The sequence below is a fragment of the Rhinoraja longicauda genome, chromosome 4 (genome assembly GCF_053455715.1).
Source record: "Rhinoraja longicauda isolate Sanriku21f chromosome 4, sRhiLon1.1, whole genome shotgun sequence".
Classification (NCBI taxonomy): Eukaryota; Metazoa; Chordata; class Chondrichthyes; order Rajiformes; family Arhynchobatidae; genus Rhinoraja; species Rhinoraja longicauda.
This window is the reverse complement of record NC_135956.1, coordinates 44,161,736-44,180,693: the sequence shown is the minus strand read 5'-3', so window position 1 is coordinate 44,180,693 and position 18,958 is coordinate 44,161,736. Positions and strand designations below refer to the sequence as shown.

The 18,958-nt window shown below is 45.6% G+C and overlaps 1 protein-coding gene across 2 annotated transcripts in view; it reads left to right on the top strand.

Annotated features, from left to right (window-relative positions):
* Positions 1 to 18,958, top strand: part of rspo2 (R-spondin 2) — a 94,547-nt gene that overhangs the window by 52,222 nt on the left and 23,367 nt on the right. For both annotated transcript variants that reach the window (XM_078397619.1, XM_078397620.1), the window contains exons 2-4: positions 434 to 622; positions 6,323 to 6,466; positions 7,637 to 7,825. In XM_078397619.1, coding sequence (XP_078253745.1) covers positions 434 to 622; positions 6,323 to 6,466; positions 7,637 to 7,825 — 522 coding nt within the window. The remainder of the gene's footprint in view (positions 1 to 433; positions 623 to 6,322; positions 6,467 to 7,636; positions 7,826 to 18,958) is intronic.

The window sequence follows — 18,958 nt, the reverse complement described above, 5'->3', positions numbered from 1 at the left end:
CTCCCCCCCCCCCAATTCCCATCACCCCACCCTTACCACCCATCCCTTACCACCCATCCCTTCCTCTGCCTGTGCCCCAAGCTCTGAACATCCTCCCTAACCCTCACTGTCTCTCGCTCTCCTACTTGAAGACGCCTCTTAAAACCAACCCGCAAGCCGTGCCCTTGACCTCTGCCCTAATACCCCCAGATGTGGCTTGGTAGCAGTTACTTTGGTGTGACGACACTCTGGGCAGTGCACCAGGATAGACTCGTCCGTTAATGGTGGGAATCAGTAATTGCTATCTCACATGCCACCTTGATCTTTTACGCATGTCCCAAAATGCACAGCCACCTGTGGGGTTTCAGCACGCTTGTCGAGATGTGGTTTTGGTGTGAGCTTTTGTTGCAGCTCTTGACCCTGCTGTTGGATTATCTCCCCTGTTGTTCTACAGCGAACACTGGACTGTACCCAATCTGTAAGGGCTGTCTCCTTTGTTCGAAGGACAATGGATGCCTCAGCTGCCAGCAGAAGCTGTTCTTTTACCTTCGACGACAGGGCATGCGTCAGTTTGGGGAATGTCTCCACTCCTGCCCCTCAGGGTACTACGGTCTGCGGGCACCGGAAATGAACAGATGTGCAAGTAGGTCTCACTTTATTGTATATGGGAATGAAAATTTTGTTCTGCTTATGTACGGCTTGGGCCTTCTGCATGGCCTCCTCTGTTCACACTGAACCTGCAAAAAGTATGTTTGATTGATTGAAAAATACATGGAAATAGGCCCTTTGGCCCACCAGGTTCATGTTGACCATTCGATCACTCGTTCAATGTTATCCCACTTTCGCATCCACTCCTAACACACAAACACACACAACGCAGTCACAGGGAGAAGGTGCAAACTCCTATCTGAATGATTTGGGCTGGGGCAGGCTCACTCCTTAGGAATGTCTTTGCCTTTTTTATTTGGATGGTTTGAGGAATACATCTTGTTCCACTGGGTCACATTTGCTCTGCGTCGTTGCTTTTACTCTGATTTATGTTGGTGCCTGGTGTGATTTTGAAACTGGCTTTTGGCTTGGCACAGTTTCAACAAAGTTAGAAATGACCATCTAGTGTGTTTGCATTTTTTGTTTGTCAATGAGGCCCCTGGGTTTGCTTTAAGACCTCTGAGGCACTCTCCTAAATTTCATTGTGCCCTGGACATTTCCTCTCGCATTTCACTATTGCTGGTCTCCTGGAAGGTGAGGGCTGGGTTTGGATAGAGAGGTGTTGCTGAAGTCAGGTTGGGGGAGGGAAGATAGAGGTGATGCCGAGGTGGGAGCTAGGTGAAGGGGTAATGCTGTGATGGAAGTGGATGTGGAGGGATGATGCTGGATTAGGGGTGAGGTGGAGGGGTGATCTTGGAGTGAAGGTATGTAAGGGTGATGTTGGGGTGAGAGTTTGCTGGAGGGTGTTGAAGGGGTGGGGGTGGGGTTGGGGATGCTGGGATAAGAATTGGGTGGGGGGTGATGTATGGGTGATGTACGTGCCCTGTAGGTGCCAGAGATGGAGAGCTGATACAGGGATGAGAAGGGGCTAGGGTGAAGGGGTGATGTTAGGGTGGAGACTTGGTAAGGGATGGTGTGGAGGATTGATGAATGGTTGGGGGTGATGATGCAGAGGTGGGGTGAGGTGGTGGTAGATTGGTAATATTGGGGTGGAGATTGGTGTAGGCAAAGGGGTGCTGGCCTGATGGGGCGGGGGTGGTGGTAGAGATAGAGTGGTGGTGCTGATGTCCAGTGGGGTGATGATGCAGGGGTAGTGGTGGAGGTAGAGTGGTGGTGCTGGGGTGTGGTGGGGTGATGATGGGGTGGAGGGTGCTGATGAGAGTGGGGTCGAGTGGTGATCCTCTAAGTGTTTTGTGCTACCTTTTCAGGTCTTGCTGATGTGTAAACCCAAAAGATTAACTCACAGTCACTCTTAAAGAATTAAGAGGTAGTCATTCGACTCTTCGCGCCTTTCCCCATTCAGTACTGTGGCTGCACCGATCTTGGCTTCAGCCCACTTTCCAATAGCTCCCCGCATCAACAGTGTCTGAAGAAGGGTCTCGACCCAAAACGTCACCCATTCCTTGTCTCCCGAGATGCTACCTGACCTGCTGAGTTACTCCAGCATTTTGTGAATAAATCGATTTGTACCAGCATCTGCAGTTATTTTCTTATAGCCAAAATCTTGTCAAACTTCCCCTTCAGTGACTCCACCTTTGTTCCACTCTAAGGTAGAGAATTCAAAGATATAAAACCCACTGAGAAGATTTCCTCCTTGGGGCCCATCAGAAATGGGCAATCTCCTATTCTTATAACCACACAGGTGCTGAGGCCCAACTTGCATAACCTTTCCTGGTGTGGCAACCCATTCATTCCAGGAATCAACGTAGTGAACCTTCTCAACTGCATCATAAACAAGTAAATGCCTCCTTACATCAGAAGACCTAAACTGTGTGCAGTACTCCACACAAGGTCTCACCAGCATCCTGCACAGTTACAGCAAACATTCCCTATTGTTATACTCCAAACCTCTTGCAATGACTAATGTTCAGTGGCCTCCCGAATTAACTTCTTGTCCCTGCATGCCAAATTTTTATGGTTTATGTTCTAGCGATCCTGGATCTCTTTGTCCACTTTACTGTAAGTAACTGGGCTGTTTTTGAGGCCCTAGTCCTGGTAGTCAAGCACTGGAGTCCCAGACCATTTATGGTAAATTTCCACCACACGGCCCTCGGGTCATATCAAGAACCCTGTATTCGTTGGTGGCTATGGCACAGATTAGAGGTCAGCTGTGGTGCTTTTGGTTTGCTGTCTTTGAATGGAGGTTTGAATAGAGGTTTCATCACTTAACCAATGCCACCCACAATCTCGCACCAATATTCCATACCTTCAGTCAAGTCGACTGTATTATGATCTGCAAAAGTGCAGTGATGTACAGGTACAATTAAAATCTTGCTTGCAGCAGCATCACAGGCACACGCCCTCAGACAATCCACAAAACATAAATTATACTTAAATTGTACAAGACACTGAGGAAAAAAAGACAGCTAAAACAAGACATTAGTGCAGAACACAATTAGAAAAATTAGTCCATTGTAGTGCAAGAGGGGGGTCTACAATGTTCCATGCTGAAGTAGGATTAGGGCTGTGCAAGTTAGTTCCAGAATCTGATAATTGCAGGAACGAAGCTGTTCCTGAACAAGATGGTATTTAAGCTTCTGTACCTCCTGCCCAACTGCATTGGTGAGACAAGGGTATGGCCCGGATGGTGGCTTCCTTGATGTTAGAGGCTGCCTTCTTGAAGCAACATCTCATACTGATGCTTTCTGTGGTGGGGAGGTTTGGGCCTGTGAGTCCACCACTCTCTGTAGCCTCTTGCATTCCTCTGCTTTGGAATTGCTGTACTAGAGCATGATGCAACCAGTGAGGATACTTTTCACAGTGCATCTGCAGAGGTTTGTTGAGAGTATCTGGTGACATGCCGAATCTCTTTAAACTTTAAAGAAGGAACAAGTCTAAGCTCATGGATTTGTTGACTAAACTGAAAATGGATAGAATCTTTTTATTTCCTGATTGGATATGAGGTGTCAGTCGATCAAAACGCTTTTCTTTCCAAAGTGACTTAATTTTTTAATAAGCATGAATGGTATTCAAAGAAAATTTTCATTGCCGTTTATAAATCCCAAATAATTTTCTCACTTATTTCCCACTTCAAGTTTATGGAGGCACTGCATGCTGTGGAGGTGACAGTATTGCCAGTAGATGCAATGGGAGAGCCAGTATTAATTTTCTACGGGAGGAGGATGAGCTACCATGAAGATTTTAATTGTACCCGTATCTCACCGCACTTGTGCATAATGCAATAAGCTTGACTTTAATTAAGTATAATTTAGCGATGCTGCATGGAAACAGGCCCTTTGGCCCATCAAGTTCACACTGACCAACGATCACCCATACACTAGTTTGATGTTATCTCTTCCTACACGTTAGGGTGAATTTACAGAAGCCAATTAACTTGCAGACCTGTACATCTTTAGAATGCGGGAGGAAACCGGGGTACCCGGAGAAAACCCATGTGGTCACAGGGAGAAGGTACAAACTGTGCAGACAGCACTCATAGTCAGGATCGACTTGAATAAAGTGAACCCAAATTTCTATTTCTTTGCCACCTTGTGAGAGAAAACATTTAACAAGTAACAGACATGGATCATTGGGTGAAAGCATTCAGTTTTAATTCAATTTTTAATTCAAAGTGCCTGCAATTTCATTGTGGTCTGGGCCAGTGCTACACTAGACCCTCGCTTTGTGCCATCCTGCCTTTCCCTCTGCTAGTGTAGCCTGACATCATTCCTTGGTTCGCTGCTTTGGTTTCTCAGAATTTTAGTGCATTCCACCAACAATTATGTTTCTCTGCTGCATTGATTTATTGATTCTTTGTATTTCAAAGTATATATTTTTTGTAATTTGCTGTTAGTGACTTATTTATTATGCAATAGAAGTGCCAACATCTCCTTTTAGAATTTCTCAACCTGAGACTATTTGCTAAAAAAAAACACGTGTTCAGACTTTGTGACGTTAGTAGCTTTAGCTGTCTGCAAGACACTGAGGTTTGGTCTGTGATTTTTGGTTTTCCAGCTCTTCTCCAAGGCCATACTACATCCTTGTATCATTGCTCCTGTTACATTGAGAGCACCTGTTACAGTTGCTGCGAAGTGTGGTTGCAGTCACCTTTGACAGCCAACAGGAAGTGGTTAGATGTGAGAGTGTCCTTCTCCAGCAGCAGCTGATCCAGTGACAGAGACCCCAGTATTTGATGGAGGCCAGAGACAGGGGTTGGGGCATTGGGTGGGGCTCGCCTTAGGTCTTGAGACAGAGGCGAGGCAAGTGTAATGAAGGATGGAGAGGCACCTGACTGGAATACGGAAGGGTCAAGGTCAACAGAGCACAGGGGCTGGAGAGTAGGGAGGGTGATGGTAGGTATAATAAAGCAGTGTATATTGAGGGAAGGGATGTTACAAGGAGCATGCAGGAAGAACTAAGTCTAGCTTATTCATTCTCGGAGGTGAGTGACAGAGAAAGCAGTGAATAGTGAACAAGGGATATTGTCCTTCATTCTGTTCCTCGCTCACTTTTCACCCTGTCCCTTGCCCTATCTCTGACCTTCTCTCTGTTTTCTCTCCCTCATTCTCTCACTTATACTCTCTCTCTTTCTTACCCACACTCTATCCGTCCGTAACCACCACGCACATCCTACCCCTCTCTCTGTAAAGTGAGGAGTCCCCACTACATTGCGCCAAAAGGCATCTTCCATCACATCAGGAGAGTTAGGAATTAGGCAAGAAACAACACTATTGTGAACATTCAGCTCTTCCTACACCTTCCTTGTAACAATGGTAACTGTGTATTTTGCCTCTGGGAGCTGCGATTTACTGTTCTAGCTACTTTTGAGGTGTTGTTGGGCTGCGCACTCAGCTCTGTCAGAAGGATGTGGTTTGAGGCTGTGGTTTGAGGCTGTGGTTTGAGGCTGTGGTCTAAATTAATATTTAATGTAGTACCAAGGGACTGCTGCATCATCAGAAGTCAGAATTGAAGTTAAAACATGTCCCCATTCAGTCTCGTAGGTCGTTGACATTATTTCAGGGGTATCCTCATCCCTCCTCCATCCTCCATCCATGGTCTCACCACCATCCTCACCCCCTCTCTCTCCGCTCTTGCAGTTCTTTGCAATTTCTAAGCATGTCCAATACTGGCTTCTCAATCCTCCCTGAATTAAATCTTCCCTGGACCCCAAGCTTGGGAATTCCCTCCCTATACTCCTCCGCCTCCCTTTTCACTGTGAGATGCTCCTTAAAATTACTCATAGTTTTGGCTACTTAAGGAAACCCTCCCAAGAAGGCTCAACTTAATCTGATAGCTGTACTCTGGATGATTAACTATATTAAATGCAGACTGGCTTGAACAGGGGAACTGGGTCTGCTATTATTTTTGACATAATGCCCAGCCTCCTGTTCTTTTTTTAAATTGAAATGCTGTAGTGCTAGAGGCTGTATTCCTGCCTGGGAGTGTGTTTAATATGGTATAGCAGCATGGATGCAAGTCCTGTATTAAGTGGGTCAGTTGTAATTAAAGTTGTGTGGGAGGCAGTTGACCGCAGCTGCTTTCCATTTCAGTACCTAGTGATACTCCCTCTCTTTCTCTGTTTTGTTTTTTTTATGCAAGAAAAGCTGATCTAATTGCACTGTTTCAGTGAAATTTGCAGACCTACACCCACTTTCTTTCTAACAGTAGATTTGTTCTGTTTTAATTTCCCTCCTAGGATGTAAAATAGATAATTGTGACACGTGTTTCAGCAAAGACTTTTGTACAAAGTGCAAAGCTGGTTCTTACTTGCACAAGGGGCGTTGCTTTGAAGAATGCCCTGAAGCATTTGTGCCATTGGAAGAGCACATGGAATGTGTGGGTAAGTGATATTGCATAACACCCCTTAAAGAGGGGATAGTGTATGTTTCCAGCAAATGGTTCTGTTTAAGATTTATTAACACCTTGTGTTCAGTCTAATAAATTGAGTTGTGTTTTCTTTCAATTGGCTACATTGAAAGACTGGTTTTCCTCAGTTAGGAAATGAGTAAATTTGGTGGGCATAACAATTTTGCAATTTGGAGCTTGTGTTAAAGTGACAACAATATTGTGAATAGCCATCCATGGAATTTGTACAAAAGTTAGAACAGACTGAATGGACATCTGTTACAAATCATGTTACAATGCATTGAGCTACTCAATGGATCAAAAATATATAGTTCTCAGCTTTGAAAGCTCCACATTCCCTGCCACCCACAGCTATACTGGGGGGGGGGGGGGGAGGGGGGCACAGAGTTCCAACTCTCACTGCCCTCTGGATGGCGAAGCATCTCCTGACATTACCTCAAAGTGCCCAGTTCCATATAAACACTAGTAGCACTTCCCACTCGCTTGGATTCACTTCATCATTTGAAAAGGTTCAGCAACCTCAAGATTAAAAACCAAGCTGAGTAAAACCACCATTATTAGTCCCCTAAGCCCCTGTAAATTTTTGCACTGCCCCAAGATCCAACTCCCTCCCTTCACCAAAAGTCAGTCTTGCCCTCCCAAGCACTGATGTTGGTAAGTGTATGAGATACATATACTGCGATTGTGACTACCAGTGCCTGCTTATACTGGGGCTGCATGTACATGGGTTGCATGTACTGGAGTTGTGTATACCAGTCTTGCATATACTGTGGCTGCTCATGCTGGGGCCTATATGCACTGTAGCTGTGTAACATAGGGTTTTGATTCTTCCCTCTCTGTCAACTTCAGCCCCTCTAAGAACATGGCCGATCTTTATAAAACAATGCCTTGGGACTTGTCCTTGGACCAGTTGCTTGCCTTTCTGAAAAGCCTTACAGTGTCCTGCTGGAATATTTAATTCAAAATATTATGCAACATGTGGAAGAATTAGTGACTTAATTCCCACCCTGTCGGGTGTGCTGACACCTGGGATGCATGTGCGTTGAGTGACTCACTAGATAGTGCGGCAAACTATGTTGCAATTGAGACTTAGAATTGCTCAGAATCTGTGCCCAACCTAACAGTGCTTACTTCTTGGCTTCAGAGGGCTGTGAGGTTGGACCGTGGAGCAGCTGGGGAACCTGTATAAAGAATGAAAAAACGTGCGGCTACAAGTGGGGCCTGGAAACCAGGAGACGGCAGATTGTGAAGAAGCCAGCGAGGGATACCATTCCCTGTCCAACCATCGCAGAAGCCAGGAGATGTAAAATGGAAAAGCGGCACTGTCTAGGAGGTAAGGGAGTCTTTGAGCAAGTCATCAATCCTAAAGGTTGATTGCTTCTCTCTCTCTCCAGATGCTGCCTGCTGATCTGCTAAGTGTTTTGAGCACTTTCTGTTTTTATTTCAGAATTCCAGCATCTGTGGTTCCTTTCATTTGCACTCTCTCAGCGCTGCCCTCCACCTATGTGTTGCTCTTTTTGTAGTAGGCGAGGTGCGTGGTGTGCCATCCTTGATTTTCAGTAGGTGCAGGAGATGGCTTTGAGTGCAGCATCTGCTGTACCTGGGAATGAGGTATAAGACCTGTCTATGAGTTCCACTTTAGCCATCTCCTGGTGTATTGGGACTCCACTTTTTTTGAAGAGCAAAATACTGTCGGATCAACCACATCCAGGAAGAGAGACTGGGTGCAGCTCACATAGTTGTGGTGGTTTCGAGTTTTGCTTCCAACTCTTCCTTCACTCACTCTCCCTTTGGTTGTTCCATCTCTCTCTCCCTCGTTCTCACACCCTGCCTTCTGCTCGCTCTCCTCCTTCTCATTGTTCCCTCTTCTCTTCTTTCCATTTCTTTCTTTGTCTCTCTTCTCTTTCTCTCCCTCTTTCTCTCTCTATCCATTTCGTCTCATCCCCTTTCTGGCTTTCCCTCTTTCTTCCCTTCCCTTTCTTTATCACCTCTCCCTCCTCTTCTCATTCTCTCTCTCTCTTTTCTTTCCCTCACTCTCCCTCATTGTCTTCACCTACCCACCCCCATCACCCTCGACCTTTCCTACTCATATTGATAGTGTATATCCCCATTTGAATACTCTGTGACAAACATGTGCACGATGTAAAAAAAAACAAGACAAATTGCTCCATGAAGTACATAGTTATTAGAATCCTAATACTGTGATGCTGTCAGCTCTCGACGCCCCTGAACTGCACCCCATGAATAAATTACCCCGGCATCAAGAAACTTTCCAAGTGTTGGGCATTGTTAGAGTTTGGGTTTCCTTTCAGGAAACCTGGCAACACCAGGCCTGGTACCAATGTAAGATCTTCAAGCTGATTGTTTCGGGAGTATTTATTTTCATAGATATCAGGGATACCTGTCCAGGAAGGATGTACTTCATAAAATCCAAAACAAACCTAGTAAAAATGTAAAAATGAAATGTAAAACACATTGTTCAACATAGGACACTGAGAACACTGGGACTTTGCACCTTTGTTGGGCCCAGACTGGTCAAGGAGGTGGTTAAATGTGTGCAATTGAGCATGTTGATGAACCCAGCACTATAGAGGACATATAGGACACAGAACAGTACAGCACAAGAATAGGCCCTTCGGCCCACAATGTCCGTGCTGAATGTGGTGCCAAGACCTTCAATTATCTATTTGCACATAACCCATATCCCACCATTCCCAACATATCCATATACCTATCCAAAAGTATTTTAAATGCCACTAATGTATCTGCTTCAACCACCAGCCCTGGCAGTACATTCCAGGCACTCACCACCCTCTGTGCACATCTCTTTTAAACTTTGCACCTCTCACCTTAAAGCTATGCACTAGTATTTGACTTTTCCATCTTGGGAAAAAGACTCGGACTGTCTACCCTATCTATGCTTCCCATTATGTTATATACTTCTATCAGGTCTCCCCACAACCTATGGTATTACTGAGAAAACAATCCAAGTCTGTCCAACCTCTCCTTGTAGCCAATACCACTAATGCAGGCATCATTCTGGTAAGACTCCTCTGCATCCTTTCATAAGCCTCCACATCCTTGTTGTAATGGAGTGACTAGAACTACACAATGTCCTATTTCCTTGTCCCCCCCCCCCACCCCCCACCTTTTCCCTTTAATTTCCTTTTATTTTAATTGCCCTGATGTTTATTGAGGTAGAGTACTGACAGGACAATCAGTATATTGTGTTTGTCATTGTGTGCACAATGTACCAGATGGTATCACAAAATGCTGGAGTAACTCAGCGGGTCAGACGGCATCTTAGGAGAGAAGGAATGGGTGACGTTTCGGGTCGAGACCCTTCAGACTGGTACCAGATGCCATGTTCACACTCCCAACCAGGTTGAACCTCCAGACGCCCTTCACCAATCTCACTTGGTTTCGCCTCGCGTCTTTACTTTTCCAAAGAGTTTTGCTGGGATATACATTTGATCCCTCAAGTCTCCCGCCCCAACAGTTTCTGTGTGGGCTCCCTTGGGCTTGGAGAGTGCGTGAATTGTTGCGTCAAAAGCCCAAGACGCCGCAGTCGGTGGTGACCAAGCTACTCTGATTCTGTGGCCATCAATGATTAGTAAACCAGCTCCCTCTTAATTCCAGATGATTCACATAAATTGTACTCTGCAGCGAGCATTTAAACTTGGGTCTCTTCAGTGTCCGTCACGGCCACGAGTCCGGGAACTTAAACTGCGGCATTACCGCCATCCCCGCCCAGTGTGCTGTATAACAGCCGTTCAGCACAGTGCGCTGTGGGTGTACGGCAAGTGATCAGACAGCGGTAGAACTCTAGAACACCGTGCAGTCCGTGTACTGCACGGTCCCATGGCTGACCGCGGGGCACATGTTGATTGGGAAGCACAACATGCCACAGGTTTCAAGCGCTCTCCAGTGACCCGAGAGCACCTCACTCAGTGACTTCATAGCTCACTATACATTGACTGTGTAATCCGCACTCAGTGACTATATAGTGTATCCCAGCCTATCCTATAGGGCGCCAAGTACTGACTGTATAATGCACCACGCACTCGCTGTATAGCGCGCCATGCAATGGTTATACGACCATTAGCGTGGCACGATGTGATTGCCACACAAGGGCCGAACAGTACAATACTAACAGCGCTCCTGCAAAGATTGTGTTGTAAAGCCCGTGGACTGTGCCGGTTTCAACAGACTGTATTTCCCAGGCCAAGAAACCTATAAGTAAATTAAAAGATTCTTAAAATAATTCAAAACAGTTTCAAACACCATTATACGCTTTAAATTAATAAGCCATTGGAGATTTTAAAATAATCTTGTAAATATTTGAGAGTTATTTTGAAAGGAAATTCTGAAAAGTCTCTGCTTGACAAGTCTATTACCCTACAACCCGCAGGCCCTCTGCCTCTAATTCAACCGAGACACCTCTCGCAGATCCGCCAGTCTGGCATCGAGCCATCTGTTGGCTTGGGCATCGGAGGTCGACAAGGAGCCGGGACAGTGGCTCTCGTTGACTTCTGCAGTTGTCCGCACTTTGCCAGTGTGGCGTGAGGAGATCCCGCAATAACCAGGTCATTGCCACAAAGTGCTCCACGCTGCCCTCTCACCTCGCCTGCTGGGTGGAGAACAAGACAGTATTTTAATTAGAAGCCATACGGTATTTATGGATGTAGAAAACAAATATGTAGGAAGGAGCAAATTGCTGTAAAGTGTAGAGGAACACGCCAGCGCGCCAGTGTATGTTTTGAATTACATGACTCACTGGCCTCTTCGAGGTGTGATCCGTCTGGAAAGGAAACTAAGTTTGTGTTTTCTCGTCTTTGGTGCTGGATGGAAAATTAATTCTTCTTTTGAAAAGTTATGAGCAGCCCAAGTTTTATTGCTCAACGTTGAACTTTTCTCCTGTGTTTATTAGCTATGGGTGTCGGAGGGGGCGGGAGGCATCCAGGAAGTTTTTTTTTTGGACATTGCAGATCTTTATCTAACGAGGAACGCTGCACATCTGATTCTGGAATGTTCAGCCGACAATCACTCTCAGTATTTCTGTAATCTGGTGATCAAATTAAGTTGATCGTTTTCCAGAGAAGCGAATGGAGGAGACTCAGACTAAATCTCAATGTGAGCAACTCGACGTTCCAGTAGACTGGGAGTGTCATTAGTGTGGCCTAAAATGGCACCAGAAACTAGTTTATATCTCGAAATCCACCCAGCTGCTTATCTTGGTTATCATGCCGTGCATTAATAATACTTTTTTCTGACTATTTAAACAGTGATGCGTTCAGAGGGTCGTGGCAGTGGGATAAGATTGCGAATTGGGGCCCCGGTTTTCTGTATCACCGTTACTTCAGGTGATACTACCACACTGGCGCAGCGGTAGAGTTGCTGCCTGACATCGCCAGAGAACAGGGTTCGGTCCAGACTACGGGTGTTGCCTTTACGGAGTTTGTACGTTCTCCACATTACCGCATGGGTTTTCTCCCATATTCCTAAGACGTGCAGGTTTGTAGGTTAATTATACTTCTGTAAATCGTATCTAGCGTGTAGGATAGAAATGATGGAGCGGCGCGGACTCGAAGGGTCTCTAAACTAAACTTGTACACCGCTGGCACTCACCTAATGAGCGCCATCCTCGTTGCTGCTCTGTAGATTCTACCTATAAAGATACATTCGGTGTAACAAGTGCACAAAATAAATTAGAGAGGCAAATCCACAAATCAAAAATATGTTTTTATCGGCACACAGGGAGAAGCGGGGTAACCTTCAGAGACCAAGTAGAAATCCACTCATGGATTCATAAGAGTGGCTGAGAGATGACCTGAGTACCTTGCAGGTCTTCAAAATTCTTAAGGGTTGGACAGGCTAGATGCAGGAAGATTGTTCCCGATGTTGGGGAAATCCAGAACAAGGGGTCACAGTTTAAGGATAAGGGGGAAGTCTTTTAGGAACGAGATGAGAACTTTTTTTTCACACAGAGAGTGGTGAATCTGTGGCATTCTCTGCCACAGAAGGTAGTTGAGGCCAGTTCATTGGCTATATTTAAGAGGGAGTTAGATGTGGCCCTTGTGGCTAAAGGGATCAGGGGGTATGGAGAGAAGGCAGGTACGGGATAATGAGTTGGATGATCAGCCATGATCATGTTGAATGGCGGTGCGGGCTCGAAGGGCCGAATGGCCTACTCCTGCACCTATTTTCTATGTTTCACCGAGAGAGCAGAAGCTGCTGGAGGCTCAGGTGGTGAGGGTTCTAAATGGGATTCCCACTGACTAAGAGATGACTAGATGCCTCTCCTGGCCTGTGATAGATTGTTGAGTGGAGGTAGTAAATTGCAGAGGCGCCAGCTGTGATCTCCCAACTATCCTTGGAAAGGGGATGGCTGCGGTGGCGCAGCGGTAGAGTTGCTGCCTTACAGCGAATGCAGCGCCGGAGACCCGGGTTCGATCCCGACTGCGGGTGCTGTCTGCACGGACCTGCGTGGGTTTTCTCCGAGATCTTCGGTTTCTTCCCACACTCCAAAGACGCATGGTAAATGTAAAAATTGGCGCGGACCCGGTGGGCCGAAAGGGCCTGTTTCCGCGGTGTATCTCTAAACTAAACACGAAAAGCTGGAGTAAATCTGCAGCTCAGGCAGCATCTCTGGAGAGAAAGGGTCGGGACCCTTCTTCAGACTGAGAGTCAGTCTGCCTTGGCCTACCTGATCTCACGTTTGCCAAACATGCTAACACCCCTTCCAATTTCTGCCCTGGGCCTCCTCAAAAGTGAGGCCAAACGCCAAATGGCGGAACAGCACCTCATATTTTACAACCCAGCAGTATGAATATTGATTTCTCTAACTTCAAGTAACCTTTGCGTTCCCTCTCTCTCCGTCCTTCCCCCACCTTCGTCCATAGTCCTGGTATTAGTTTCACTGTCGTCCTGTTGAGTTTCACTCTATATATTACTCGTTATCACCTTACCCACTGCTAACAGTGGAACATTGTGGGCTGCACTTTTCCTTGATCATCGTTGCTGACTTTGATTTGTCTTTTTGCACATCTTTCATTAATTTGTTATATGTACCTCTTCATGTCTTTCGGTTCCTTCTCCCCTGGCTCTCAGTGTGTAGGTGACACACTATTGGCTTGTGATCAAGACTGAAGGCCATGGGATATAAGGTGCTGGAACAGCACAGATATAAAATCTGTAGCAGGAAACAGTAACAGGAAACAAGGATCAAAAGTGGTTATTTTCAGACTGGATGAAGTGTACAATGGTGTTCCTCAAGAACCACTGTTTTTCTTAATTAATGTAAATAAATATTAATTTTACCTTGGATGTACAAGACATGATTTCCAAATTTGCAGAAGATGCTAAACTTGAGGGTATAGTGAACTGTGAAGTGGAGAGTAATAAGCCATGGAGACATAGCCTGGTGGAATGAGATGGCAGATGGAATTTAACACCGAGAAACGTGAAGTCTTAGCCTTAGTGAAGAGGTTTGAACAAGGGGACAAACCACAAGATATGGGGCTAGTCATTTAAAATGGTGGCTCATGGAAATTTCTTATGGTAGACGGCGTTGAATGTCTGGAATTCCCTGCCCCAGAAGGCGTTGGAAGTTGAAATATTGAAAGGTGGAATGGAGAGAGGTATGGAGAAATAACACAGAGAGATAAGGACAGCGTAAAATCTTCCATGATCATACTGAATGGTAGTTCAGTCTTGGGACATCATCCTGCTTCTATTTTCTTGTGTTCTTATGAAGCGAAATCAACCAGAAGGCATAAGTCTAAAAGAGGGACAGCACAGTGGTGCAGCAGCAGAGTTGCTGCCTTACAGTGCCAGAGATCCAGGTTCGATACTGACTATGGGTGCTGCCTGTATGGAGTTTTTGCGTTCTCCCTATGACCGCGTTAGTTTTCGCTGAGTGTTCTAGTTTTCTCCCACTCTCCAATACGGAGAGGTTTGTGGGTTAATTGGCTTTGGTAAAATTGGAAATTGCCCCTAGTGTGTAGGATAGTGTCAATGCATGGGGTGATCACTGGTCGACGCAGACTCGGTCGGCCAAAGAGACTGTTTCCGTGCTGCATCTATAGCGTCTAAAGTCAGAGAGTGACCTGTTGGCTTGAAATCTCTTTACAAGCTGAAAAACACTAAGGAGGGAGGGGGTCGGAGGGGGTTGAGGTTGGGGGAAAGGGGAGGAGGGAGGGGGAGGAGGGGTGAAGGGAGGGGTGAGGGGAGGAGGGAGGGGGAGAGGAGAGAGGATAAGGGGGGTTGAGGGGGATGGAGTGAGGGGAGAGGGGAAGGAGGGGGAGGGGGGGGAGGAGAGGGTGCTGCATCAATGCAGGAGAGGTTTGGGCCCAACGGGTCCACTTGGTCTAGTACATTATACATTTTTTCCTAAAACCTAAATAAACCTCAACTAAATAAATAGAATTGATTTATTTTCCATCCTCTTTTGCCTCTGCGTTTGAATTCCATTATACTCTTCATTCCCTGCCTGGATGAACAACTTTTTAAACTAGGCAATGATTTGGGTGCATCATTCATCCATTAGGATATAAAATGTCCTGCAGGAGAATGGGAGATGCAGATTAATGTGTTTATTTGGGAATCTCACCTTTCCTGATCACACAGACCCCATGTAAAGGATTAAGGTTTCAACCAGGATCAGTCTTGCTAAGGCACTGCTCAGTTTATCCTCTGCATTTTAGTGCAAAGCCTGGATTGTTTTCAACAAGTATTTTAGCTTAATCCAATTTCCAGCAGCGGGGAAATGGGAGTTTTTCCTTTGTGTTTTTAGTAACTGGAGTCTTCAGTGGGATCAAATTTTATTTGGTTGAATTCGGGTGATCGTGGCGTATACCAGAACACATCATCATTCAGATTTGCTCAGTGCCCTAATACAAATACCACATTTTGCACTTGATACTACTTTGACATAATCTGAATCAACTCAGGAAGAGGTCATGCCTGCAACTGTCAGGCAACTGTAAATGTAAGGCAGTCACTTTGCAAAACCAGCCCAACTATCACTCTAGTGTCCCAGTGCTTCTCATCCCGTAAACTGTAGGCATTACGTGGAGCAAGCACGGGAGCTGTTTTTCATACATCTCCCACAGGCAACATTTGTTTGTCTGGTTTAAAGGAAATATTAGCCAGGGCAACGGGGAAAGTTCCTGCTTATAGTTGAAAAGAGATTCCATATATGTTCCAATTGAAAACATAAATGGCATTTCTGTTCAAAGCATCATTTGAAAAATAATTCCTCCAACTATACAGCACTCTCTCAATACGGTCCCTCTAACTGTGTGGCACTCCCTCAGTTACTGTCCCTCTAACTGTGTGGCACTCCCTCAGTTACTGTCCCTCTAACTGTGTGGCACTCCCTCAGTACTGTCCCTCTAACTGTGTGGCACTCCCTCAGTACTGTCGCTCTAACTGTGTGGCATTCCCTCAGTACTGTCGCTCTAACTGTGTGGCACTCCCTCAGTACTGTCCCTCTAACTGTGTGGCACTCCCTCAGTACTGTCCTTCCAACTGTGTAGCCGTCCCTCAGTACTAATCTAATTGTGCAGTATTCCCTCAGTACTGCTCCTCCAACTATGCAGCATTACCATAGCAGGATTATCTTGAATCACAGACTCAAGACATAGTAAGACTTTGATCTCTTGGCATCATAAGGTAGGTTAAGAACAGATGATGCCTAAAGAGCCACATCTTGTGTTAAGCTTGCTGCCCTGTTGTGGCCAACTCCTGGAGCAAGCATTTTGGAGCCAGGCAGGTTTGGAAAGGATTGATCAACAGCTTTTCCTGCAGGAAACATTCAGTATTACATTTCCAATTGGAAGAGATTTCCACCTCTGCTCAGTGAAATGACACAGACCTCAGGTAACAGGCAAACATTGAGCGAGTGGTTGTTGGACATTAAGACTACCTGTAACTGTCAGGGCCAGTGAATGTGCTGGAGGGCTCATTGTTCAGTTGACAGTGTGTGAGATCATAAAACAGTGGGTGTCCTATCCAAACTTGGGAGTCTTTATCCTTGGGGAAACTACAAATGTTGTTTTTGCTCACTTGGCCATACTTGGGTAGAGTGGTTGTATCCCTGGATATGTAATAATTCACCTCCACATAAGAATGATTTCCTTCCCCACAATACATATTTCCAACTTACAATGGTAGAGTTTGTGGGATAGAGCTCAGGCTGGTGTGCAAGATCCCCCATTCTACCTGATGTCCCACAGGAAGGGTTGAGTTTGAGAAAGGTCCCAGTTCATTAGAACAAGTAGATCAGCTCTCTGCCTGCCTCTGAACAGCTGTGGTGAGTGTTCCATGTGTTGACTGCTTAAAAGGGACATATCAAGCAGCTTTCCTCTTGGGCAGGAGGTGTACCTTGTACTTTGCTCTTGCATGTATATAATTTAGCTCGTCTCAGAAGTTCAGACACTTTGCAGCTGTTAGCCCACGCATCTGTGGTCTGACCCAGCTGCTGACAGTAATTCTGGCGGTGGGAGTATAGGGTAGGTTGCTGGAACCAGACTCAATGTCTTCACACTCTTGACCATCTCTGGGTAAGGGCCTGGATTACTTCAACCATTCCACTCTCTCTCCTTCAGGCATGGAGCTTATTTCAGTCAAGTCTCTCAAAGACTGAAGTTCAAAGGAGATTTTTGCACCTATTTTAGTTATTGATGGGGTTTTGTGAGGAGGTAACGGTGGGGTGGGGTCCGGCCAGGGAGGTCACAGGACCTCCGGAACTAAACCAGTGGTGGTCTCCCTGTGATGTTTCTGTGTTTCAATCTTTGAGATCAAAGATTTGTTTTGAGCCCTGCTGATACCTTGATCTGTTGTTGGCTACTAGTGGCTTTTGTGGTTCTGAGCTGGGGCCATTTGCAGCTGGCAGTGAGTGAAGAGTGGATGGCTGCAGGGAAATGAAGGTTGTCTGACAGCGAGCCAAATTCCAGTCGCAGGCCACGGTCTCGTGGTGTGTTAACTGGAACTCTCACCCTGCTGAACCGTGGAGAGTAAAAGCTGAGCTCCTCTGAAGACTGGGCCTGCACAGCCTCAACATGTCATGGCAGGTGTGCCAATGTCAGGGGCTCTGGCACAGGGCAGGATTGCAGAGTGTTACAGAAAAACCAATGGATGGCAAGTGGTGAGAGGAAATACTTGCTGTTGTCTGTACCTGCCCATCTGAAGGTGGAAATTCCATGGACCAGGCTGGAGCCAAAATTGCAATGGTTTTCTTTGAAAGGGTGAATTAGCAAGTAGTGGATATTGTTTCTGCAACATATAAGGCTGCTGTTCTGCTGTATCTTCATCACAAGGGATTTACCTTTTTGTAATGCGTTTCCGGAGCTGTTATTGGCATGGTCAAGTCAATTTTATTTGTATAGCACATTTAAAAACAACCCACGTTGACCAAAGTGCTGCACATCTGATTAGGAAAAAAAAAAAAGAAACATACAGTGGCAGGCAGCCAAACACAACGGCGCGGCCATCTTGAACAAAATGTTTAACTAAAGCAGAATGGTGTCCCGCGGCCGCGCGATCTGTTTAACTTGGCATCATGGTCGGCACAAACAGTGTTCCTGTGCTGTACTGTTAGGAAAGAAGTTGCTGGGGGTTATGGAGAAAATACCAGAGCTCAGAGCCAGAACTCAGACCCAGAGCAGAGAAAACCATATTCCATAAGTCATTTCCAGAAAGGTGGCCACAACAGGGCAGCAAGCTTAACACAAGATGTGGCTCTTTAGGCATCATCTGTTCTTAACCTACCTTATGATATCAAGAGATCAAAGTCTTACTATGTCTTGAGTCTGTGATTCAAGATAATCCTGCTATGGTAATGCTGCATAGTTTGAGGAGCAGTACTGAGGGAATACTGCACAATTAGATTAGTACTGAGGGACGGCTGCACAGTTGGAAGGCTTGGAGCAGGGATATTGTGGCAGGTTAGCCAAGAGTTTAAGACCATTTGGTACCAATTTCTATGGACTGTTTGATGTACATGTATAACATATAAGCATAAAACTTCGGAACTAAGATAGTAAAGCAGACCGATGTAGCCTTTGCTGTGGTTAATACACTGATATTAGTCCTCCTCTCATTACCGATTAAGGCTCTGCTAATCATCATCTGTTTTGAAGTATATCAAACACAAATGTTACGTTATAATTGGCTTCAAAATCATTTTGTGAATGGAAAGAACGATTTTTTTAATCCAACGCCTACTAGCAAGGATGTGTTAGCATGAAGCAGTCCAATGGCAGGGTTGGCTGTTTAGCAGTTCTGTTAGATTGAGCTGAGAGACTGTAAATGGGGGAGAAGAGCCAATTTATTCAATCATTTCATCAGCTAAAGAACCATAAACAGCAATGCAGCGGAGCTCTTCAACAAGGTGCACTTTAATGTTTGGGTCTCATCAGCTCTTGGCCACAGGGAGTTCTGGACCTACTTACATTGAACTGGT